This window comes from Salvelinus fontinalis, chromosome 22, assembly GCF_029448725.1.
Source record: "Salvelinus fontinalis isolate EN_2023a chromosome 22, ASM2944872v1, whole genome shotgun sequence".
NCBI lineage: Eukaryota > Metazoa > Chordata > Actinopteri > Salmoniformes > Salmonidae > Salvelinus > Salvelinus fontinalis.
In genome coordinates, this window is record NC_074686.1 from 33758098 (window position 1) to 33782601 (window position 24504).

At 44.8% G+C, this 24504-nt stretch overlaps 1 protein-coding gene across 5 annotated transcripts in view; it reads right to left on the bottom strand.

The window, feature by feature from the left end:
- The window catches only part of LOC129820230 (CUB and sushi domain-containing protein 3-like), an 805004-nt gene that overhangs the window by 190897 nt on the left and 589603 nt on the right, over positions 1-24504 (bottom strand). For all 5 annotated transcript variants that reach the window (XM_055877256.1, XM_055877257.1, XM_055877255.1 and 2 more), the window contains 5 exons: positions 11578-11691; positions 10037-10132; positions 6831-7034; positions 3681-3805; positions 3107-3203 (listed from right to left, as the gene is read on the bottom strand). In XM_055877256.1, coding sequence (XP_055733231.1) covers positions 3107-3203; positions 3681-3805; positions 6831-7034; positions 10037-10132; positions 11578-11691 — 636 coding nt within the window. The remainder of the gene's footprint in view (positions 1-3106; positions 3204-3680; positions 3806-6830; positions 7035-10036; positions 10133-11577; positions 11692-24504) is intronic.

The window sequence follows — 24504 nt, forward strand, 5'->3', positions numbered from 1 at the left end:
ACAACAAACCTGCCAAGAGAGGACAGATTGGAGTATCTGTCCATAGGACCACTTTAAGCCGTACACTTCACAGATCTGGGCTTTACGGAAGAGTGGCCAGAAAAAGGCCATTGCTTAAAGAAAAACATAAGCAAACCCGTTTGGTGTTCGCCAAAAGGCATGTGGGAGACTCCCCAAACATATGGAAGAAGGTACTCTGGTCAGATGAAACAAAAATGTAGCTTTTTGGCCATCAAGGAAAACGCTATGTCTGGCGCAAACCCAACACCTCTCATCACCCCGAGAACATCATCCCCACAGTGAAGCATGGTGGTGGCAGCATCATGTTGTGGGACTGGGAAACTGGTCAGAATTGAAGGAATGATGGATGGCGCTAAATACAGGGCTATTTTTGAGGGAAAGCTGTTTCAGTCTTCCAGAGATTTGAGACTGGGACGGAGGTTCATCTTCCAGCAGGACAATGACCCTAAGCATACTGCTAAAACAACAATCGAGTGGTTTAAAGGGAAACATTTAAATGTCTTGGAATGGCCTAGTCAAAGCCCAGACCTCAATCCAATTGAGAATCTGTGGTATGACTTGAAGTTTTCTGTACACTAGTGGAACCCATCCAACTTGAAGGAGCTGGAGCAGTTTTGCCTTGAAGAATGGGCAAAAATCCCAGTGGCTAGTTGTGTCAAGCTTATAGAGACATACCCCAAGAGACTTGCAGCTGTAATTGCTATAAAAGGTGGCTCTACAAAGTATTGACTTTGGGGGGGTGAATAGTTATGCATGCTCAAGTTTTCTTGTTTGTTTTACATCTTCAAAGTGGTAGGCATGCTGTGTAAATCAAATGATACAAACCCCCCAAAAATCTATTTTATTCCAGGTTGTAAGACAACAAAATAGGAAAAATGCCAAGTGGGTGAATAATTTCGCAAGCCACTGTACATAGTCATTGAATACTGTTTTACCCACTTTATATGTATATACGGTATTCTAGTCAAGGCCTATCCTATTTAACTATTGCTGTACATATACTATTATTCAGATATACTACATATTCTATCCATATACTGTCCATATTGTCAATACATTTCATCACATATATATATATATTGAACAAAAATATAAACACAACATGGAATAATGTCATTGATTTTACTGAGTTACAGTTCACATGAGGAAATCAAAGTCATGAGGCCCTAATCTATGGATTTCACTTGACCTGAAATACAGATATGCATCAGTTGGTCACAGATACCTTTAAAAAATGGCCGTCACAATGGGCCTTAGGATCTTGTCATTGATAAAAATGCAATTGTGTTTGTTGTCCGTAGCTTCTGCCTGCCCATACCATAACCCCACCGCCACCATGGGGCACTCTGTTCCCAATGTTGACATCAGTAAACCACTTGCTCACACGACGCCATACACGTGGTCTGTGGTTGTGACGCTAATGGATCTACGGCCAATTTCTTTAAAACAACGTTCAAACATTTAATTCTCTGGCAACAGCTCTGGTGGACATTCCTGCAGTCAGCATGCCAATTGCAAACTTCTTTCAAACTTGAGACATGTGTGGCGTTGTGTGACAAAACTACACATTTTAGAGTGGCTTTTATTGCACCTGTGTAATGATCATGTTTTTTAATCAGCTACTTGATATGCCACACCTGTCAGGTGGATGGATTAGCTTGGCAAAGCTGCACATTAACAGGGATGTAAACAAATTTGTGCACAAAATTGAGACAAATAAGCTATACTTGTGTATGGAAAATATCTGCTATCATTTATTTCAATTCATGAAACATGGGACCAATACTTTACTTTACATGTTGAGTTTATATTTCTATATTTCTAAATACCATTCTTTTACTTTGAGATTTTTGTGCATTGCTGTGTATTGTTTGATACTAGTGCACTGTTGGAGCTAGGAACACAAGCATATCACTACACCCGCAATAACATCTGCTAAATATGTGTATGCGACCAATAAAATGTGATTTGATTATGATTTGACAGCTTACAGAATAAGGAAAGAATATTTGGGTGCACTATATAAACAGTAGCAACTCTTACATGAAGGTATAAACAGACTTCTCCTCAGGTAGTTACAGCACTTGGACAGCTGTAATCATGACAGATACTGTGTCTCTGCTCCCGCCTCCATTCTCCTAAGTGTCCTCCTGATATCGAGCTCATTCCCTCTCTAACACCCTATTGTTCCAACCTTTGTATGTGTTGGAACAAGTCAGCATCTATATCTATATGAACCAGCTGAGAACTCCACAGTGTGGTGTGGCCCTGTCATTCAAGCCTTAGCAGGGGGCTCAGATACCCACTGGAACTTCCTAATTACTGTCCACCCCAACATCCCCCGTACACCCACCTCCCCATCTCTATCCCCCATGGAGCCTGCGTTGACCCGCTGGGCCTCAGTGACAGACATGCAAACGAGGCCAGAGTGCGGCCTATGCTGGGGCCCTGTAGATGCTCATCAGCCAGGGTATTGTTTACTACAAAGTGGCTACAGAAATCAGCGGGGAAGAGCTCCCTTGACAGGCCTGGCAGGAATTGATCTGTAGCACACAGCCAGGGGAGACACATTGAACCACATGTGTTCCGACTGCTAGAATTATATGATCGTGGTCGTGGACACAGGAAGGTGTTCGTTGTGAGGGAAAATAACTTAGGAAATCGTGGAGTGGACTGTGCATCTGTCTCCCTCCGTTAGTACATTCGTCACACGTGACATCTCAGACAGCACTGGCCTGATTTTGACAAAACTTGGGTAAATGATGTGTCTTGCCATAGAGACCCGGCATTTACAAAATGACACTGATTGGCCCATGTCAGGAGCTATAATAATGAACTGAAATGTGTTAGTAACAGGCACTGCATCATTCGTGGGGGAATACATGTTTACCGGTGCTTCTTTTCTAACAGTAAATGATTATAATGATCTCGGAAAGGGATTTCCGTGTTATGAGATTATAGCTAGCTGCAACATGTTTCCATGAAACATAGTTGATGACCAAATTAGGATGACATAACAGATATTATCACAAATAAGTGAAGGTGCCACAAGTGGTTGATTATTGATCCAGGAGCTAATGATTACCTGAGTAGCTGCCCAGTCTCGGAGCGTGGTTGTCACCTCCGTCATAGAAGTCCAGAGAGTCCCAGTTGTGTTCCGAAGCAAAGCTCACCACCTGGATCTGAGGCAAGGAGTTAGGACTCAGAGCTTTTTCACACTACTGAACCGACCCAAACTGTACTCACTAATGCCTGATTCACACAGTACTATACTGGCTTGCATGTTCCTTTCCAGCATTGTTTTCAGCAGGCCAGCGCAGTACAGCACGGCACTGCTCAGTTCGGTTCGGCTCAGTTGTGTGAGACAGAGAAAGATGCCATACAGAAATTCGTCACCACTTAAAAACCTTTGAAATACTCCAACTTAGTAAATGAACACTGTAGTACTGTAGATAATATTCAATGGGAAGAGAAAGACGAGACTTCAGGTCCAAAACACAGTGCCCACTTACAGTAAACATCTACCCTTTAAATAATTATTAAGCTATTAAGTATTCCCTTTGTTCAAGTTTAACTTCTGGTACTGCATGGCGATACTCTGAAATCGCAAACATCTATATTCTTCCATGGTTCTCCAAGAACAGAACAGGCTCTCTTACCTGGATCCCAGCGCCCTCGGGCACCGACACCTTCCAGACACAGTTCTGATTGTTGTCATAAGGCTCGGGGTAACCCGGGGACAGGATGGTCCCCCTGCGTGCCGTCAGGGTCCCTCCACACGGCACTAAGGGGACAAAGTCAAACCCGGAGGGGACATACGTTAACACAGCCACGTAGTGTCTCAGATTAGCAGCGCTGAAATTGAATAAGAACAACATGACAACTGTATAAGTGCAGATACCTGTACGTATTAGGACATATTAGGACATATGTGTATGTCCTAATACGTACAGGTATCTGCACTTATACAGTTGTCATGTTGTTTCTTATTCAGATTCAGCACTGAGCCACTTTCTGAATACGGGCCCTGGTTTCCTCACTGTCGACGGGTTAGATGACAACGTCAAGAAAACGATGCTTCAACGGGGCTGAAGGTCGTGTGTTGTGGTGAGTCTGGATGGCCAGATAGCTAGCACCAGTGACAAGCACCAGTGACAGCACCGGTGACAGCACCGGTGACAGCACCAGTGACAAGCACCAGTGACAAGCACCAGTGACAGGAAGCTAGCTAACCGACAACTGTAACAATGTATTTGAGAGACAACAAGTGCAAATTTATTTGTTTTCAATACACATTGGAGACGAAATATAGTTTACATGTTGTCAATAATTTAAGCCAAACCCGTTTTTTTTTAGCCCCATTGGTTTTGTAGCTAAACAACCAATCCGTCTACAGACAGAGATATCACTATAGATGTCTGACTTAATAGTGAAGCTTCAGTGATGCCTCAGCAAATAGAAGATCCTTTGACTTACACAGACTAAAAGCATGTTGGACAAGTAACGGTTAATCGAATCTTGGATAACGACATTCTTTGCCATGACAGACAGTGATTATAGAACGAGTAAGCAGTGGTAAAATAATGTAATACCTCACGTTGACCAATCGGAACAGTCCAAGTTTCGACGCCTATTTTCTTCGAGGCATAACTGTTCATTCTTATCAGCCTCATACACACATCCCATCCCACCATGTGCCTATGATTCAATTAAACTTTATTTAAAAAGGGACAATGAGGCATATAAACGTCTGCCTCTGCGGTGAAAGACGTGACATTATAACCGTTTCTCCCAAGAGAGAGAGGCTAGGTTAAGCAATTTCCCCCTGTTTGCTGAAGGCCTGCCAAGTATTGTCTTCAAAACCGCGAGAGGAGGGAGAGAGGTGGGAAAGTAGAGAGCTGTCAATAGCACAAGCTGGTATCTAATGCTGCCAGAACAGTGTTTTTTCTCCCCTGATCTGATGCTCAGATCCGATGATGATGCTATCTGTGAAGGATAACAGTATATACTAGAGGTCAGCACCAATCACCTTGTTTAAATAACTAAGAGAAGACTGGGACACACTGATGGCTGTCTAATATGGCAGCAGAAATGTCTGACAGATATGAGAGTGAAGGAGAGAGAGAGCGAGGGGGAGGGAGAGATGGAGAAAGAAAGAGAGAGCGAGACATTGAGAGAGAGGGGAGAGAGCGAGAGGGGGGGAGAGCGAGGGGGAGGGAGAGAGGGAGAAAGGAAGAGAGAGCGAGACATTGAGAGAGAGGGGAGAGAGCGAGAGGGGGGGGAGAGCGAGGGGGAGGGAGAGAGGGAGAAAGGAAGAGAGAGCGAGACATTGAGAGAGAGGGGAGAGAGTGAGGGGGAGGGAGAGATGGAGAAAGAAAGAGAGAGCGAGACATTGAGAGAGAGAGGTGTTGAGAGACAGGGGGGAGAGAGCAATATATCTGTGTCAGAAGATTAAATTATTCAACAAACTCACTTCAGAGCAATTCTAACTCATCCATATTTTACAGATGATATATAAAATGCAGCGATAGTGCTCAGGTAATCACGGAGAAAAATCCTATGGCCCGTATCCGTCCCACTGGAAAGCACAAATGGAAAACAGAAAAAGAAAAAACCCAAGAAGACGTGTTCTACAGCGGGCCAAAGAGGCAGCGTAGAGAAAGCAAGTCATTCAGAAATATGCCCTTGCCAACTCCACACTCCCTTATGCATTGATAAGTGGCCCTTCACCTCCACATAGCTAGATACTGGCCCTTCATTCAAAGACTAGATACTGGCCCTTCATTCAAAGACAGCTTGCTAGGGGCCCTTCATTCAAAGACAGCTAGATAGTGGCCCTTCATATCAAGGCTACAGCTCTGGTCAAATCCTGTTTACAAACTCTGTGTCTCCCTCCTTTGCTTTGGAGCAGGGCTTTGGATGGGTTTGACAGAAAATAACACCATGCCATTCTGTCTCTGCCAGTTAGGAGCAGGGAGCAAGCACAGATTAGATGTACTTTACTAGCCTCCCATCAGACAGGCATGCCCATCCCACCATGGACTGGGAAAAATCCCTGCGTTATTAAATGTAGCTTGATATGAAAGTCACTCTGGCTGAAAACCAGAACCTTGAATATTGGTGTGTGATCCGCAGACAAAAAGGCAAACATCACTTTAAGAGAGAAAAGGCAGCCATTGGAAGATCATTACCATTTAGAGGCTATTTTCTGAGCTGTTTAGACATAATGAATAGACTGCAGCTCTGCTGACAATTAGTAATAATTGTAACCAGAAACTGGGCAGAGCACTCGTCGGGAAAGAGAGTGAGAGAGTCATCTCTCGCTTTAACTCTGCACTCTCATCAGAGACGCTCTCTCCTCTCTTCCTCTCTCTCTCTACCCTCTCTCCTCACCACGCTCTCTCTACCCTCTCTCCTCTCTTCCTCTCTATCTACCCTCTCTCCTCACAACGCTCTCTCTACCCTCTCTCCTCTCTTCCTCTCTCTCCAGCCTCTCTCCTCTCTTCCTCTCTCTCTAGCCTCTCTCCTCACCACGCTCTTTAGACCTGGCTGGATGCACAGCCAGGAGGAAACATTCTGCTTGTTTCAGTTCAGAGTGTGAAGGAAGGCCTCCTGAGGGACCCTCACAGCCAAAATCCCAGTCTGCTTTCATGTGCACACTCACGCTCCCACGTTAATGACTTTGCCTCACTTAAGAGGTCGGCCCGTGGTGATTGGCTGAGAGAAAGGTAGAAGACTCAGGCGTGTTTCTGACATGCGGTCACCAATCACGGTAGTCGACAATTGGCTCGGGAGTCAATCATACTGACCAATACATGTGGGTAGCGAGTCATTCCATTGGGCCAAGGTGTCAGGGACGGTCTCACAGTGGATGGCGGTGGAACCGTGCAGGATGTATCCGGGGTTACACTCGAACAGGACTGTGGCGCCCATGGCGAAGTCGTTCCCGATCCGTTTGCCGAAGCGGGGCTCAGGGACCGAACTGCACTGGGTGGCACTGGTCCTTGGGACAGCTGTGGAGAGGATAGGAGGTGTCAGTAAAGCAATGGAGGAAGAAGAAGAAGACGAAGTGGGGACAAAAACATGAAATAACACAAACACACTCTCTGGTGACAGACTTTCAGCTATAGCTAGCGTGACATTTGATAATGCAAAACCCACGTCTTAAATGCCATAACACAGACCACCACCAATGGTGCATTAAGGCGCTGTAAGAGGGGAGGAGAGTGTGTGTCTGTTACCTTGATCAACTTCCCATGAGTGCTCCCACACTTGAATACTGAACGCAGGTTTAGGGTTTTCACATAAACAAGAACCATCTGACCGAATCTGGCCTTTGTGTAAAAGTCTGACATATTGAAATTGGGATTAAATTTTGACCAGAACAACAGCACTGAGTTAGTGAGTGGGATTTAAGTTAGTAAGCCTTGCTTGCATGAACAAGCTATTTAAATGATACGAGACTAGGCTCGCATTTTAGAAAGCTTTGCATGTGTAATAGAGAATTACATCCGGGTAGCAGGCAGGCAGCGTCTGGAGGGTGTTGTAGGAATCCATCCAGGAGTTAGGCTAAGCATGCATCAGAGGGGTGGGGGGGGCATGAATGAGTCTTTGATACTGGAGGATGCTGCTGCTGAGTGTTAAGTTACGTCCCTATTGGGACCCTATTGCCTATATATTGTAATACTTTTGATCAGCAGTGCACTTATGAAGGGAATGGGGTGCTAGTTCGGACGCAGACATACCCTCATGAGATTTTCAAGGGGAGGGGGAAATGTGGCATGTGTAGAATTTGTTAAAGCTATAAGAAGCTTGATCATTCTAAGCAATTGTTGGGGGGGGGGGGGGGGATGTGAGAAGCATCTTGCTGAGCAGAGCATCCCTGTGCCTTTGATAGGGCTGAACAGACAGGTTTTGGGGCCCGGCAACGTCATCAACAGATGCTAGCTGACAGAAAAATAAAAAATGCACCCCTCCGGTTTTCGGCACACTCCTGATGAATGTAGGTACTCTATGGAAGCGTGAGTCTAAAATGTCAGACGTCTAAAAATAATCTCCTCTCATAGACACGCGCTACTCTTGAGGGCATTCTGTAAGGAAATCTTAATGAAGCTCAATCTAACTCAATGCCTGTCAGAGTCGCATATTTCAGATGTTTTTATTTCACGTGGAGCTAGTGTATTCAAAGGATCATTAAGTATATACAGTGTTCGGAAGGTATTCAGATCCCTTGACTTTTTACACTTTTAATTACGTTACAGATTTATTCTAAAATTGATTAAATTAATGTTTTTTCTCATCAAACTACACACAATACCCCATAATGACAAAGCAAAAACAGGTTTTTAGACATTTTTGAAAATGTGTTAAAAACAAAAAATAGAAATAGCATATTTATATAAGTATTCAAACCCTTTGCTACGAGACTCGAAATGAAGCTCAGGTGTTTGAGCTCATGTTTCCATTGATCATCCTTGAGATATTTCTACAAGTTGATTGGAGTCCACCTGTGGTAAATTCAAATGATTGGACATTATTTGGAAAGGCACACCTGTCTCTATAAGGTCTCACAGTTGACAGTGCATGTCAGAGCAAAAACCAAGCCATGAGGTTGAAGGAATTGTCTGTAGAGCTCTGAGACAGGATTGTGTCGAGGCACAGATCTGGGGAAGGGTACCAAAACATTTCTGCAGCATTGAAGATCCCCAAGAACACAGTGGCCTCCATCATTCAACAATGGAAGAAGTTTGGAACCTCCAAGACTCTAACTAGAGCTGGCCGCCCGGCCAAACTGACCAATCGGGGGAGAAGAGCCTTGGTCAAGGAAGTGACCAAGAACCTGATGGTCACTCTGACAGAGCTCCAGAGTTCCTCTGTGGAGATGGAAGACTCTTCCAGAAGGACAACCATCTCTGCAGCACTCCACCAATCAGGCCTTCATGGTAGAGTGGCCAGACAGAAGCCACTAATCAGTAAAAGGCACACAACAGCCCGCTTGGAGTTTGCCAAAAGCCACATAAAAGACTCTCAGATGATGAGAAAGAAGATTCTCTGGTCTGATGAAACCAAGATTGAACTCTTTGGCCTGAATGCCAAGCGTTGCGTCTGGAGGAAACCTGGCACCATCCCTACGGTGAATCATGGTGGTGGCAGCATCATGCTGTGGGGATGTTTTTCAGCAGCAGGTACTGGGACACTAGTCAAGAGGGAAATATGAAAACCTGCTCCAGAGCGCTCAGGACCTCCGACTGGGGCGACGGTTCACCTTCCAACAGGACAATCACCCTAAGCACACAGCCAAGACAACGCAGGAGTGGCTTTTGCACAAGTCTCTGAATGTCGTTGAGTGGTCCAGCCAGAGCCTAAACTTGAACCCGATCAAACATCTCTGGAGAGACCTGAAAATAGCTGTGTAGTGACGCTCCCCATCCAAACCTGACAGAGCTTGAGAGGATCTGCAGAGAAGAATGGGAGAAACTCCCCAAATACAGGTGTGCCGAGCTTGTAGCATCATACCCAAGAAGTCTCCAAGTGCTTCAATAAAGTACTGAGTAAAGGGCCCTAATACTTATATGTGATATTTGCGTTTTTTTATATTTGAAATACATTTGCCAAAATGTCATTGTGTGTAGATTGATGAGGTAAAAACATTGATTTCATCAATATTAGAACAAGGCTGTAATGTAACAAAATGTGGAAACAGTCAAGAGGTCTGACTACTTTCTGAATGCACTGTATACTGTCCTTTTGAATACATAGAGGAGAGTATTATTACAGACACAACTAAACTCAATCCATGCCTCTGGCTTGACTGGGGTTGGATGAAAGCGAATTGCTGCAACATTTGAATAATGTCATGACAGATCTAAAATAACCAACCCTGGTACACAAAAAAGGGCCTGCTTTCATATGCACTGTGTTCCTATTAGGACAGCTTAAGAGTCACAAGGATCCTAATATAGACACCGTACTCAGGAATAATCTATAACCTAGGAAAGATCTATGGAAGACCAACCTTGATAGACAAAGTGAAAGCCCTTGGCCGTCTCCGGGCCTACCGTGGTGAACTTGATGGTTATCTGGTTACCAGTGCTCAAGGGTAGAGACTCCCCTGAAGAAAGAAAGACATTGGCAATCAAACACAATTTACAAGTCCACCGAACACAAACATTTCACGGGACGAAATGGAGCTTATTCTTCTGATTAATTTGTACATATGTGAAATCTTCATTTGACCAGTTTCTCACAGCAGGAAAATAATCCTGCAGAAACAAGAAGTGGTCATTATTATGTGGATTATTTTTAATGGACATTTATGTATGGGATGATACACTTTCAGTTAGGATAAATCAAGTGGAAAAAGTGGAAAATACAAACTATAGAAGCCTTTTTAAACCTTGAATACACTATAATTTACATGTCCTGCAATGCAGGAAAGTTCTCTGCGACAAAAGAGTGATCAAATGAAGACAGCACATCTGTAGGTTGGCTGTCCAACAACGGATGATCCGACCCAGTCACAGATCAATGTATCAGAGTCCATTGGATTAATCAATCACTTTGATCTCCAATCTGGCTTCGTTGAACTCTGAAGCCTTTCAGTGCAGAACTGATCAGCTGCTGGTTCAATGTTATATTTGAAGAAGGACATTAATTTGCTTTGATAGGAGGCGTCGTATTGACTGCCAACTCCAGTCAAGCCAGAGGCACTCTCATCCCACCTCTTCTCTTCTATTTTCTTTGTCTTCGTCTTTATCTTCGTCTTCGTCGTTGTCTTCTTCTTCTTCTCAGCCTCTCTGACACTTTTGTGGTCTCATCCCCAAGATGGGATGAGGGCCCTGCATCAGCCCTGCATCAGCACTTACCTCTTTGTCAAGAACATATTTTCAAGTGTTTCTGATTACATGGTACACATTGCAACCATGTCATTTTCCATCCATCCATCCATCCATCCATCCATCCATCCATCCGACACACGCACGCACGCACGCACGCACGCACGCACACACACACACACACACACACACACACACACACACACACACACACACACACACACACACACACACACACACACACACACACACACACACACACACACACACACACACACACACGCACACACGCATGCCTGCAAGGCTCAATAGCTCAGCATAAGTGAGGGTATGGACCCAAGGGAACAGATGCTTTTGATAAATATAATAACTATAGGTAGAGTAAATGTGGGGCAGGGGAAGTGTGTGTAACTATCATAGGGATTCATCTTGGGCTTTGTTCTCTTATGTGTGTAGCTCAGAGTTCTCACAATTCATTTGAGATTTTCATGGAACGTGAATGTGATGTACTGGGATTCTGAGACAGAGTGGTGCTGGAGACTAAAATGATACCAAAAAATAGGGTTGAATGTGTGATTAATGCATAGCCCTACAGATGTGGCCACAAAGCCCTCAAAGAGCAAGCGGCAAAACGGTGACAAAAGGGAATGACTCAACAACAAAAACCGGCAGTTCTGTTGCTGACGTGTCTGTCCTTGTGTTGCGTTGCTTTTTGTATTACCTGAGTGGGAGCCAGAGAGAGAAGACAGGAGTGGAGACTGCTGCGTAGGCCCATCATAAATGTCCACCACGTCATTGAGTGACGTCTGGAACAAGACAAACTGTCCAAACAACACTGAAGGAGAAAGAGAGAAAGAGAGAAAGAGAGAGAGAAAGAAAGAGGGAGAGAGAGAGAGAGGTTGACGTGTGAAACTAAACAAAAATATTAACAATATTAACATCATTCATAATTTCACAGGCGTAATGTTATATACGGTGGCCATTTAGAAAATGCATGAGAGCTTAATTGTGACATCTATTTTGGCCCCCCGAAGCCAGTAAGTCTCAGCGCATAGTAGGTACCAAAGCGCGGCAAAATAGATAAAACAGGTCGTTATACAATTACTGTTTTGTCAACTGCTCCTGCTCTCTTTAGCGACGAGCATATTGAGATGCTTTATATTTTATTTATTGTGCCAATAACATCATAAAAGTACATAATTATTCTTCATTACAACAGCAGTGACCTTAAAGCTGAAGCAAGGACTTCCAGAGGTAACAGGACTGTATGTTTATTTAAATATTTTAATTGAAAACCTCTCGGGGACCATTCTCTTTGTGTCTGGAGCGAAGCCACAGTAAACTGGTGCACCCTGGGGGCTCCCTCTCCACTGTGTACAGTAATAAAGAAGTATCCTAATTTAGCCTCCCTAACCGCTTTGAGAGAGTCATTGTGAAGGCAGAAAAAACTGATTACCCATCCTACTCATTAGCATTACAAAACTCTACTGTACTCGCCCTAAATTGTTATGAAATGACAATTTTTCTGTTAAGACTACTTCTTCCTTCTTCTTCTCAGGAGAAACAGTAAGTTGTAAAGGTGTCCGTATACCTAGGTTATGCTTCGCAAGTGACCGCCCGTGCTCGCATACTCCCTAAAGACCAGACACACTTCCTCAAAATAGTCTGAATTAATCAAAGACAAATCAAGAAATATGTCAATAATTTTGACGTTTTTACAGAGGAGGTCTTTGTTGCTCAATTTTACATCTAACGAAGATGTTTGGTGAAGTATTTCTCAAGTGAAAACATTAGCTAGAAAACACCTCATGTTCCCACTCCTACTAGGAGTAGTACTGTTGACCAATCACAGACAAAGGGGCGTAGACATCGGCTACCGAACTTCGACCTGTCTCAATGAAAATTGTGTGCACTAACAGCCCCCCCTCCCAAGAAACTGCCGAAGACCAAAACGAACAAAAAGGTCACAAAATGTTATCGTAATATATGGACGAACTGTTTCGACTGGGAAGCATACGGTAAACATAAGTAACTTCACTAAGGCAAAGGTAGTTGCTGATTTCTCTAACATTACATTCTCCCTGACCCAAATTAAGTGCAGTTCCCAACACGGACGGCCCAATGATGTAGGCCTTACCCAGAATTCCCAGGTTTTCTAGAAATGAAATTTAGATGATTTTTTTCTGCTTATTTCTGCTCATTCTAGGAATCTTCCAACTGGGACTTCTGGAAAACCTGAGAGTTTGGAGAAAGTTACCACAATTTTGTAACCCTAGGCCCACTTTAAACTAACTTTTGAATTTTAAGTGATCTTGAAATGATGAGATCTAAATCCTACGAATTATCACCTTAAATAATATATGAGACTAGGGAGGAACACTTAATGAACTCACTTGCACCATCTTGCCCTACTAACTGTGGATTAGGAAGTTAGTTAAAGAGGTGAATTAATCTACTAGAAGTTAGTTTTAAAGAGGATAATGAATCAACTAGAAGTTAGTTAAAAGAGGCTAATTAATCTACTAGAAGTTAATTAAAGAGGCTAATTAATCTACTAGAAGTTAGTTAAAGAGGTGAATTAATCTCCTAGAAGTTAGTTAAAGAGGTGAATTAATCTACTAGGGCTCAGGGCAAAATGCATCTCTACGTACCAGTAAGCTTATACGACTGCTATGTTGTGATTACGCCCAAAGCTTCTCACATAGGGTGTCTCATTACACCCTATAGTCATCCTGATAGTAAATCAACTTTTAAAAAAGCATAATATTTTTTTAGGGCTGGATCAGTTTAATATTGCAGATAGATTGTTGCCTCCATCAATGTAAGTGTCTGCATCATTTCCAATCCCCCATATATTTTTGGGGTAAATATATCCATATACATACACATACATACACATATGCATACACATATATACATACACATACCTATATAGATATACATACATAAAAAAAATAATGATATACCTTTATTATTCCCCGCACACCCTACCACCCTTCCCCCAGTTGGAGTAACCCAATAGACAACAGCACCCGGGCTTCCACCCTCAGTCCACACATCTTATACGCATTTTACAGACACAATAGTTGCATTTTGTTTGTTTTTAGTCCTTCCTCTATTTCTGATGTCCATCCAGTTTGATTTCTATTTGTAACTGTGCTATTTCACAACGTTTCTGAACCTATATACATTTTTATGTTTTACATTGGTTATCTTGTTATTAGCCCCACCCTTCAGCTCCATTCAACCCCTCCCATCTATTTCTTAACACCATCCATTCTATTTGCCATATATTTTTCTACTGGGTTGTGATGCTTCACAAAAGTACTGAACCTTTCTATTCTCATAGCTTCTACAGATTGTAAATTAAAAATGAAGATTTTTTTGCTAAAATAATTATTATCTTACTGATTGATTAACTATGGCTTTTGAAATCACCCAGTATTGCTATCTGCAGCGTTAGTTCTAGGCAAATGTTGCAATTCTTCAGCCATTTCTGGACCTGTGACCAAAAATGACCTAAAATATACTTTGTGGAGGTCATACATTAATCGTTCCTGATTCCCTTTGATTTCTTGCCTTAATGAATTTGTATCTTTACGCTTACCGTCGCCATGTGAATCCCATTCAGGAGCCCTATGTATCATCCGTCTCAAACTAGGAGAGCTGATTTAAGGATCATTTTAGCCTTTTATTTTAAAACATTTTAAATAATTGTTTTTGATTACGGCACCTGACGTTCCCAGGCGGTCTCCCGTCCCAATACTAGCCAGGCCCGACCCTTAACAAATGTGTTCAGGGTGGCATGGTCACAAGCTTATTATTTTTTACTCCATTTTCTCCCTGAATTAGGTCCCGTGGCTCGTCTTTGAATCTCCTCAATGGGCTTGGGAGATGCGAAGCTCGAGTCATGCGTCCTCCGAAACATGACCTGCCTGGCCATCTACTTCTTTCCACACTGTGTGTTGTCCTATGGGGCTCCCAGTCACAGCCGGTTGTGACACAGTTTGGGATTGAACCTCAGGCTTTAGCGGCGCGTCAGCACTGCAGTGCAGTGCTTTTGACTGCTGCGCCACCCAGGACCCAGTGTAGTCTTTTAGATCACAATGAATGTCACTACATGGACAGGGGGGAGCTGATCCTACTCTGGCACACATAATACATGTATTTATTTATTTTTAAATTAAATTGTATTTATTTTACCTTTATTTAAAAGAACAAACTCTTATTTACAATGACGGCCTACCCCGGCCAAATTCGGATGATGCTGGGCCAATTGTGCGCCGCCCTATGGGACTCCAAATCACGGCCGGATGTGATGCAGCCTGGATTCAAACCAGGGACTTCAGTGACGCCTCTTGCACTGAGAGGCAGTGCCTTAGACCACTGTGCCACTCGGGAGTCTTTTAGTCATTACATGGACAGGGGGAGCTGATCCTGACTCCTAACATGTCCAAACAAGGCCATTATGGATGGATTTTATTCCTGGACTGCTGAAGAGCCAGCTGCACAGAGGCCATGTCCCAAATACCACCCGATTTGCTATATAGTGCACTATTTTTGACCAGAGCCTTATGGTCAAAAGTACCACACTACAAAGGGGATATGGTGGTATTTTGTACTTCTATTAGTTCCTGCCAAGGCATCAGCTACTCATCCTGGGGTTTGTTAAGGATCCCCATTAGTTCCTGCCAAGGCAGCAGCTACTCTTCCTGGAGTTTATTAGGGATCCCCATTAGTTCCTGCCAAGGCAGCAGCACTCTTCCTGGGGTTTATTAGGGATCCCCATTAGTTCCTGCCAAGGCATCAGCTACTCTTCCTGGGGTCCAAACATATTAAATAATTTACATTACAAATAAAACAAAAGATAAAGCAGGACATCATATAACATTATTACACCACGACATATCTACAATACAAAATGTATAAAACAATATAACAATGTACGTGTGTGTAGAACGTGTGCTAGCACTTGTGTGTCTTCACAGTTTCCCGCTCTTCCGTAAGGTGTATTTTTACCAATTTTTTTTACTGCTTGCATCGGTTACCTGATGTGGAATAGAGTTCCATGTAGTCATGGTTCTATGTAGTGCTGTGCGCCTCCCATAGTCTGTTCTAGACTTTGTGAAGAGACCTCTGGTGGCATATGCATGGGTGTCCGAGCTGTGTGCTAGTAGTTTAAACAGACAGTTCGGTACATTCAGCTTTCTTACAAAAACAAATAGTGATGAAGTCAATCTCTCTTCTTTTAAATTTAACATTTATATATATATATATATATATATATTTTTTTATATATATATATATATATTTTTTGCATATTCGAAACACACAATATACTTGCAGTGAAGCCGCTCAACAACTACATCATACCAGTCATCCAACAGATCCCCATTCAAAGCGACACACAGAAGCATCCAGGGTCAATGCCCTGCTCAAGGGCAGGTTGACCGATCTACCACCAGGCCAAAAAAACGTGAACCGAACCCTCCGAGATCCCCCCACAGTTCCCCAATAGCTGTCCCTCAACCATTCGAGACCCCTCCCACAGTCCCCCCAGGAACAATCTCTCTTCCACTTCCAATTTAAGCCATGAGAGATTGACATGCATGTCATTAATGTTAGCTATCCGTGTACTTTTCAGGGCCAGCCGTGCTGCCCTGAAAAGCCAACTGCAATTTTGAGCCAACTGCAATTTTCCTAAGTCCCTCTTTCTGGCACCTGACCACACTACTGAAGAGCAGTCCAGGTGTGACAAAACTAGGGCCAGTAGGACCTGCCCTGTTGATAGTGTTGTTAAGAAGGCAGAGCAGCACTTTATTATGGACAGACATCTCCCCATCGTTGCTACTGTTGAATTTGGTATGCAACCAGAGTAAATCATAAGTGATTATTGTGAATGTTTCCCCTACTGTAGATTCTAGAACTCCTCCTGTCCCAAGAGTCTAGAATTCGCCCTGTCCCAAAATTATACAACTCCCATTGGCCCTAGATTCTAGAACGACTCCTGTCCCTAGATTCTAGAACTCCTCCTGGCCCTAGATTCTAGAACTCCCCCTGTCCCTAGATTCTAGAACTCCTCCTGGCCCTAGATTCTAGAACTCCCCCTGTCCCTAGATTCTAGAACTCCTCCTGGCCCTAGATTCTAGAACTCCTCCTGTCCCTAAATTCTAGAACTCCTCCTGTCCCTAGATTCTAGAACTTCCCCTGTCACTAGATTCTATACCTGCTCCTGTCCCTAGATTTTAAAACTCCCCCTGTCCCTAAATTCTAGAACTCTCATTGGCCCTAGATTCTAGAACTACTCCTGTTCCTAGATTCTAGAACTCCTCCTGTTCCTAGACTCTAGAACACCCTCTGGCCCTAGATTCTAGAACTCCTCCTGTCCCTAGATTCTAGAACTCCCCCTGTTCCTAGACTCTAGAACTCCTCCTGTCCCTAGATTCTAGAACTCCCCCTAGCCCTAGATTCTAGAACTCCCCCTGTCCCTAGATTCTAGAACTCCCCCAGTCAATAGATTCTAGAACTTCCCCTGTCCCTAGATTCTAGAACTCCCCCTGTCACTAGACTCTATACCTGCTCCTGTCCCTAGATTTTAGAACTCCTCCTGTCCCTAGATTCTAGAACTTCCCCTGTCCCTAGATTCTAGAACTCCCCCTGGCCCTAGATTCTAGAACTCCCCCTGTCCATATATTCTAGAACCTCCCCTGTCCCTATATTCTAGAACTCCCCCTGTCACTAGACTCTATACCTGCTCCTGTCCCTAGATTTTAGAACTCCTCCTGTCCCTAGATTCTAGAACTTCCCCTGTCCCTATATTCTAGGACTCCCCCTGTCACTAGACTCTATACCTGCTCCTGTCCCTAGATTTTAGAACTCCTCCTGTCCCTAGATTCTAGAACTCCCCCTGGCCATAGATTCTAGAACTTCCCCTGTCCCTATATTCTAGAACTCTTCCTGGCCCTAGATTCTAGAACATCCCCTGTTCCTAGATTCTAGAACTCCCCTTGTCCCTAGATTCTAGAACTTCCCCTGTCACTAGATTCTATACCTGCTCCTGTCCCTAGATTTTAGAACTCCTCCTGTCCCTAGATTCTAGAACTCCCCTTGGCCATAGATTCTAGAACTCCTCCTGGCCCTAGATTCTAGAACTCCCTCTGGCCCTAGATTCTAGAACTCCCACTGGCCCTAGATTCTAAAACTCCCCCTGTCCCTAAATTCTAGAACTCTCATTGGCCCTAGATTCTAGAACTACTCCTGTTCCTAGATTCTAGAACTCCTCCTGTTCCTAGACTCTAGAACTCCGTCTGGCCCTAGATTCTAGAACTCCTCCTGTCCCTAGATTCTAGAACTCCCCCTGTTCCTAGACTCTAGAACCTCCCCTGTCCCTAGATTCTAGAAGTCCTCCTGTCCCTAGATTCTAGAACTCCCACTAGCCCTAGATTCTAGAACTCCTCCTGTCCCTAGATTCTAGAACTCCCCCTGGCCCTAGATTCTAGAACTCCCCCTGTCCCTAGATTCTAGAACTCCCCCTGTCCATAGATTCTAGAACTTCCCCTGTCCCTAGATTCTAGAACTCCCCCTGTCACTAGACTCTATACCTGCTCCTGTCCCTAGATTTTAGAACTCCTCCTGTCCCTAGATTCTAGAACTTCCCCTGTCCCTAGATTCTAGAACTCCCCCTGGCCCTAGATTCTAGAACTCCCCCTGTCCATAGATTCTAGAACTTCCCCTGTCCCTATATTCTAGAACTCCCCCTGTCACTAGACTCTATACCTGCTCCTGTCCCTAGATTTTAGAACTCCTCCTGTCCCTAGATTCTAGAACTTCCCCTGTCCCTATATTCTAGGACTCCCCCTGTCACTAGACTCTATACCTGCTCCTGTCCCTAGATTTTAGAACTCCTCCTGTCCCTAGATTCTAGAACTCCCCCTGTCCATAGATTCTAGAACTTCACCTGTCCCTATATTCTAGAACTCTTCCTGGCCCTAGATTCTAGAACATCCCCTGTTCCTAGATTCTAGAACTCCCCCTGTCCCTAGATTCTAGAACTTCCCCTGTCACTAGATTCTATACCTGCTCCTGTCCCTAGATTTTAGAACTCCTCCTGTCCCTAGATTCTAGAACTCCCCTTGGCCATAGATTCTAGAACTCCTCCTGGCCCTAGATTCTAGAACTCCCTCTGGCCCTAGATTCTAGAACTCCCACTGGCCCTAGATTCTAAAACTCTCCCTGTCCCTAAATTCTAGAACTCTCATTGGCCCTAGAATCTAGAACTACTCCTGTTCCTAGATTCTAGAACTCCTCATGTTCCTAGACTCTAGAACTCCCCCTGTCACTAGACTCTATACCTGCTCCTGTCCCTAGATTTTAGAACTCCTCCTGTCCCTAGATTCTAGAACTTCCCCTGTCCCTAGATTCTAGAACTCCCCCTGGCCCTAGATTCTAGAACTCCCCCTGTCCATATATTCTAGAACCTCCCCTGTCCCTATATTCTAGAACTCCCCCTGTCACTAGACTCTATACCTGCTCCTGTCCCTAGATTTTAGAACTTCCCCTGTCCCTATATTCTAGGACTCCCCCTGTCACTAGACTCTATACCTGCTCCTGTCCCTAGATTTTAGAACTCCTCCTGTCCCTAGATTCTAGAACTCCCCCTGGCCATAGATTCTAGAACTTCCCCTGTCCCTATATTCTAGAACTCTTCCTGGCCCTAGATTCTAGAACATCCCCTGTTCCTAGATTCTAGAACTCCCCTTGTCCCTAGATTCTAGAACTTCCCCTGTCACTAGATTCTATACCTGCTCCTGTCCCTAGATTTTAGAACTCCTCCTGTCCCTAGATTCTAGAACTCCCCTTGGCCATAGATTCTAGAACTCCTCCTGGCCCTAGATTCTAGAACTCCCTCTGGCCCTAGATTCTAGAACTCCCACTGGCCCTAGATTCTAAAACTCCCCCTGTCCCTAAATTCTAGAACTCTCATTGGCCCTAGATTCTAGAACTACTCCTGTTCCTAGATTCTAGAACTCCTCCTGTTCCTAGACTCTAGAACTCCCTCTGGCCCTAGATTCTAGAACTCCTCCTGTCCCTAGATTCTAGAACTCCCCCTGTTCCTAGACTCTAGAACTGCTCCTGTCCCTAGATTCTAGAAGTCCTCCTGTCCCTAGATTCTAGAACTCCCACTAGCCCTAGATTCTAGAACTCCTCCTGTCCCTAGATTCTAGAACTCCCCCTGGCCCTAGATTCTAGAACTCCCCCTGTCCCTAGAACTCCCCCTGTCCATAGATTCTAGAACTTCCCCTGTCCCTAGATTCTAGAACTCCCCCTGTCACTAGACTCTATACCTGCTCCTGTCCCTAGATTTTAGAACTCCTCCTGTCCCTAGATTCTAGAACTTCCCCTGTCCCTAGATTCTAGAACTCCCCCTGGCCCTATATTCTAGAACTCCCCCTGTCCATAGATTCTAGAACTTCCCCTGTCCCTATATTCTAGAACTCCCCCTGTCACTAGACTCTATACCTGCTCCTGTCCCTAGATTTTAGAACTCCTCCTGTCCCTAGATTCTAGAACTTCCCCTGTCCCTATATTCTAGGACTCCCCCTGTCACTAGACTCTATACCTGCTCCTGTCCCTAGATTTTAGAACTCCTCCTGTCCCTAGATTCTGGAACTCCCCCTGTCCATAGATTCTAGAACTTCACCTGTCCCTATATTCTAGAACTCTTCCTGGCCCTAGATTCTAGAACATCCCCTGTTCCTAGATTCTAGAACTCCCCCTGTCCCTAGATTCTAGAACTTCCCCTGTCACTAGATTCTATACCTGCTCCTGTCCCTAGATTTTAGAACTCCTCCTGTCCCTAGATTCTAGAACTCCCCTTGGCCATAGATTCTAGAACTCCTCCTGGCCCTAGATTCTAGAACTCCCTCTGGCCCTAGATTCTAGAACTCCCACTGGCCCTAGATTCTAAAACTCCCCCTGTCCCTAAATTCTAGAACTCTCATGGGCCCTAGATTCTAGAACTACTCCTGTTCCTAGATTCTAGAACTCCTCATGTTCCTAGACTCTAGAACTCCCTCTGGCCCAGATTCTAGAACTCCTCCTGTCCCTAGATTCTAGAACTCCCCCTGTTCCTAGACTCTAGAACTCCTCCTGTCCCTAGATTCTAGAACTCCTCCTGTCCCTAGATTCTAGAACTCCCACTGGCCCTAGATTCTAGAACTCCTCCTGTCCCTAGATTCTAGAACTCCCCCTGGCCCTAGATTCTAGAACTCCCCCTGTCCCTAGATTCTAGAACTCCCCCTGTCCATAGATTCTAGAACTTCCCCTGTCCCTATATTCTAGAACTCCCCCTGTCACTAGACTCTATACCTGCTCCTGTCCCTAGATTTTAGAACTCCTCCTGTCCCTAGATTCTAGAACTCTCCCTGTCCATAGATTCTAGAACTTCCCCTGTCCCTAGATTCTAGAACTCCCCCTGGCCCTAGATTCTAGAACTCCCCCTGTCCATATATTCTAGAACCTCCCCTGTCCCTATATTCTAGAACTCCCCCTGTCACTAGACTCTATACCTGCTCCTGTCCCTAGATTTTAGAACTCCTCCTGTCCCTAGATTCTAGAACTCCCCTTGGCCATAGATTCTAGAACTCCCTCTGGCCCTAGATTCTAGAACTCCCACTGGCCCTAGATTCTAAAACTCCCCCTGTCCCTAAATTCTAGAACTCTCATTGGCCCTAGATTCTAGAACTACTCCTGTTCCTAGATTCTAGAACTCATCCTGTTCCTAGACTCTAGAACTCCCTCTGGCCCTAGATTCTAGAACTCCTCCTGTCCCTAGATTCTAGAACTCCCCCTGTTCCTAGACTCTAGAACTCCTCCTGTCCCTAGATTCTAGAAGTCCCCCTGTCCCTAGATTCTAGAACTCCCACTAGCCCTAGATTCTAGAACTCCCCCTGGCCCTAGATTCTAGAACTCCCCCTGTCCCTAGATTCTAGAACTCCCCCTGTTCCTAGACTCTAGAACTCCTCCTGTCCCTAGATTCTAGAAGTCCTCCTGTCCCTAGATTCTAGAACTCCCACTAGCCCTAGATTCTAGAACTCCCCCTGGCCCTAGATTCTAGAACTCCCCCTGTCCCTAGATTCTAGAACTCCCCCTGTCCATAGATTCTAGAACTTCCCCTGTCCCTAGATTCTAGAACTCCCCCTGTCACTAGACTCTATACCTGCTCCTGTCCCTAGATTTTAGAACTCCTCCTGTCCCTAGATTCTAGAACTTCCCCTGTCCCTAGATTCTAGAACTCCCCCTGGCCCTAGATTCTAGAACTCCCCCTGTCCATAGATTCTAGAACTTCCCCTGTCCCTATATTCTAGAACTCCCCCTGTCACTAGACTCTATACCTGCTCCTGTCCCTAGATTTTAGTACTCCTCCTGTCCCTAGATTCTAGAACTTCCCCTGTCCCTATATTCTAGGACTCCCCCTGTCACTAGACTCTATACCTGCTCCTGTCCCTAGATTTTAGAACTCCTCCTGTCCCTAGATTCTAGAACTCCCCCTGTCCATAGATTCTAGAACTTCCCCTGTCCCTATATTCTAGAACTCTTCCTGGCCCTAGATTCTAGAACATCCCCTGTTCCTAGATTCTAGAACTCCCCCTGTCCCTAGATTCTAGAACTTCCCCTGTCACTAGATTCTATACCTGCTCCTGTCCCTAGATTTTAGAACTCCTCCTGTCCCTAGATTCTAGAACTCCCCTTGGCCCTAGATTCTAGAACTCCTCCTGGCCCTAGATTCTAGAACTCCCTCTGGCCCTAGATTCTAGAACTCCCACTGGCCCTAGATTCTAAAACTCCCCCTGTCCCTAAATTCTAGAACTCTCATTGGCCCTAGATTCTAGAACTACTCCTGTTCCTAGATTCTAGAACTCCTCATGTTCCTAGACTCTAGAACTCCCTCTGGCCCTAGATTCTAGAACTCCCACTGGCCCTAGATTCTAGAACTCCTCCTGTCCCTAGATTCTAGAACTCCCCCTGGCCCTAGATTCTAGAACTCCCCCTGTCCCTAGATCCTAGAACTCCCCCTGTCCATAGATTCTAGAACTTCCCCTGTCCCTATATTCTAGAACTCCCCCTGTCACTAGACTCTATACCTGCTCCTGTCCCTAGATTTTAGAACTCCTCCTGTCCCTAGATTCTAGAACTCCCCCTGTCCATAGATTCTAGAACTCCCCCTGTTCCTATATTCTAGAACTCCCCCTGTCACTAGACTCTATACCTGCTCCTGTCCCTAGATTTTAGAACTCCTCCTGTCCCTAGATTCTAGAACTTCCCCTGTCCCTATATTCTAGGACTCCCCCTGTCACTAGACTCTATACCTGCTCCTGTCCCTAGATTTTAGAACTCCTCCTGTCCCTAGATTCTAGAACTCCCCCTGTCCATAGATTCTAGAACTTCACCTGTCCCTATATTCTAGAACTCTTCCTGGCCCTAGATTCTAGAACATCCCCTGTTCCTAGATTCTAGAACTCCCCCTGTCCCTAGATTCTAGAACTTCCCCTGTCACTAGATTCTATACCTGCTCCTGTCCCTAGATTTTAGAACTCCTCCTGTCCCTAGATTCTAGAACTCCCCTTGGCCATAGATTCTAGAACTCCTCCTGGCCCTAGATTCTAGAACTCCCTCTGGCCCTAGATTCTAGAACTCCCACTGGCCCTAGATTCTAAAACTCCCCCTGTCCCTAAATTCTAGAACTCTCATTGGCCCTAGATTCTAGAACTACTCCTGTTCCTAGATTCTAGAACTCCTCATGTTCCTAGACTCTAGAACTCCCTCTGGCCCAGATTCTAGAACTCCTCCTGTCCCTAGATTCTAGAACTCCCCCTGTTCCTAGACTCTAGAACTCCTCCTGTCCCTAGATTTTAGAACTCCTCCTGTCCCTAGATTCTAGAACTCCCACTGGCCCTAGATTCTAGAACTCCTCCTGTCCCTAGATTCTAGAACTCCCCCTGGCCCTAGATTCTAGAACTCCCCCTGTCCCTAGATTCTAGAACTCCCCCTGTCCATAGATTCTAGAACTTCCCCTGTCCCTATATTCTAGAACTCCCCCTGTCACTAGACTCTATACCTGCTCCTGTCCCTAGATTTTAGAACTCCTCCTGTCCCTAGATTCTAGAACTCCCCCTGTCCATAGATTCTAGAACTTCCCCTGTCCCTAGATTCTAGAACTCCCCCTGGCCCTAGATTCTAGAACTCCCCCTGTCCATATATTCTAGAACCTCCCCTGTCCCTATATTCTAGAACTCCCCCTGTCACTAGACTCTATACCTGCTCCTGTCCCTAGATTTTAGAACTCCTCCTGTCCCTAGATTCTAGAACTTCCCCTGTCCCTATATTCTAGGACTCCCCCTGTCACTAGACTCTATACCTGCTCCTGTCCCTAGATTTTAGAACTCCTCCTGTCCCTAGATTCTAGAACTCCCCTTGGCCCTAGATTCTAGAACTCCTCCTGGCCCTAGATTCTAGAACTCCCTCTGGCCCTAGATTCTAGAACTCCCACTGGCCCTAGATTCTAAAACTCCCCCTGTCCCTAAATTCTAGAACTCTCATTGGCCCTAGATTCTAGAACTACTCCTGTTCCTAGATTCTAGAACTCCTC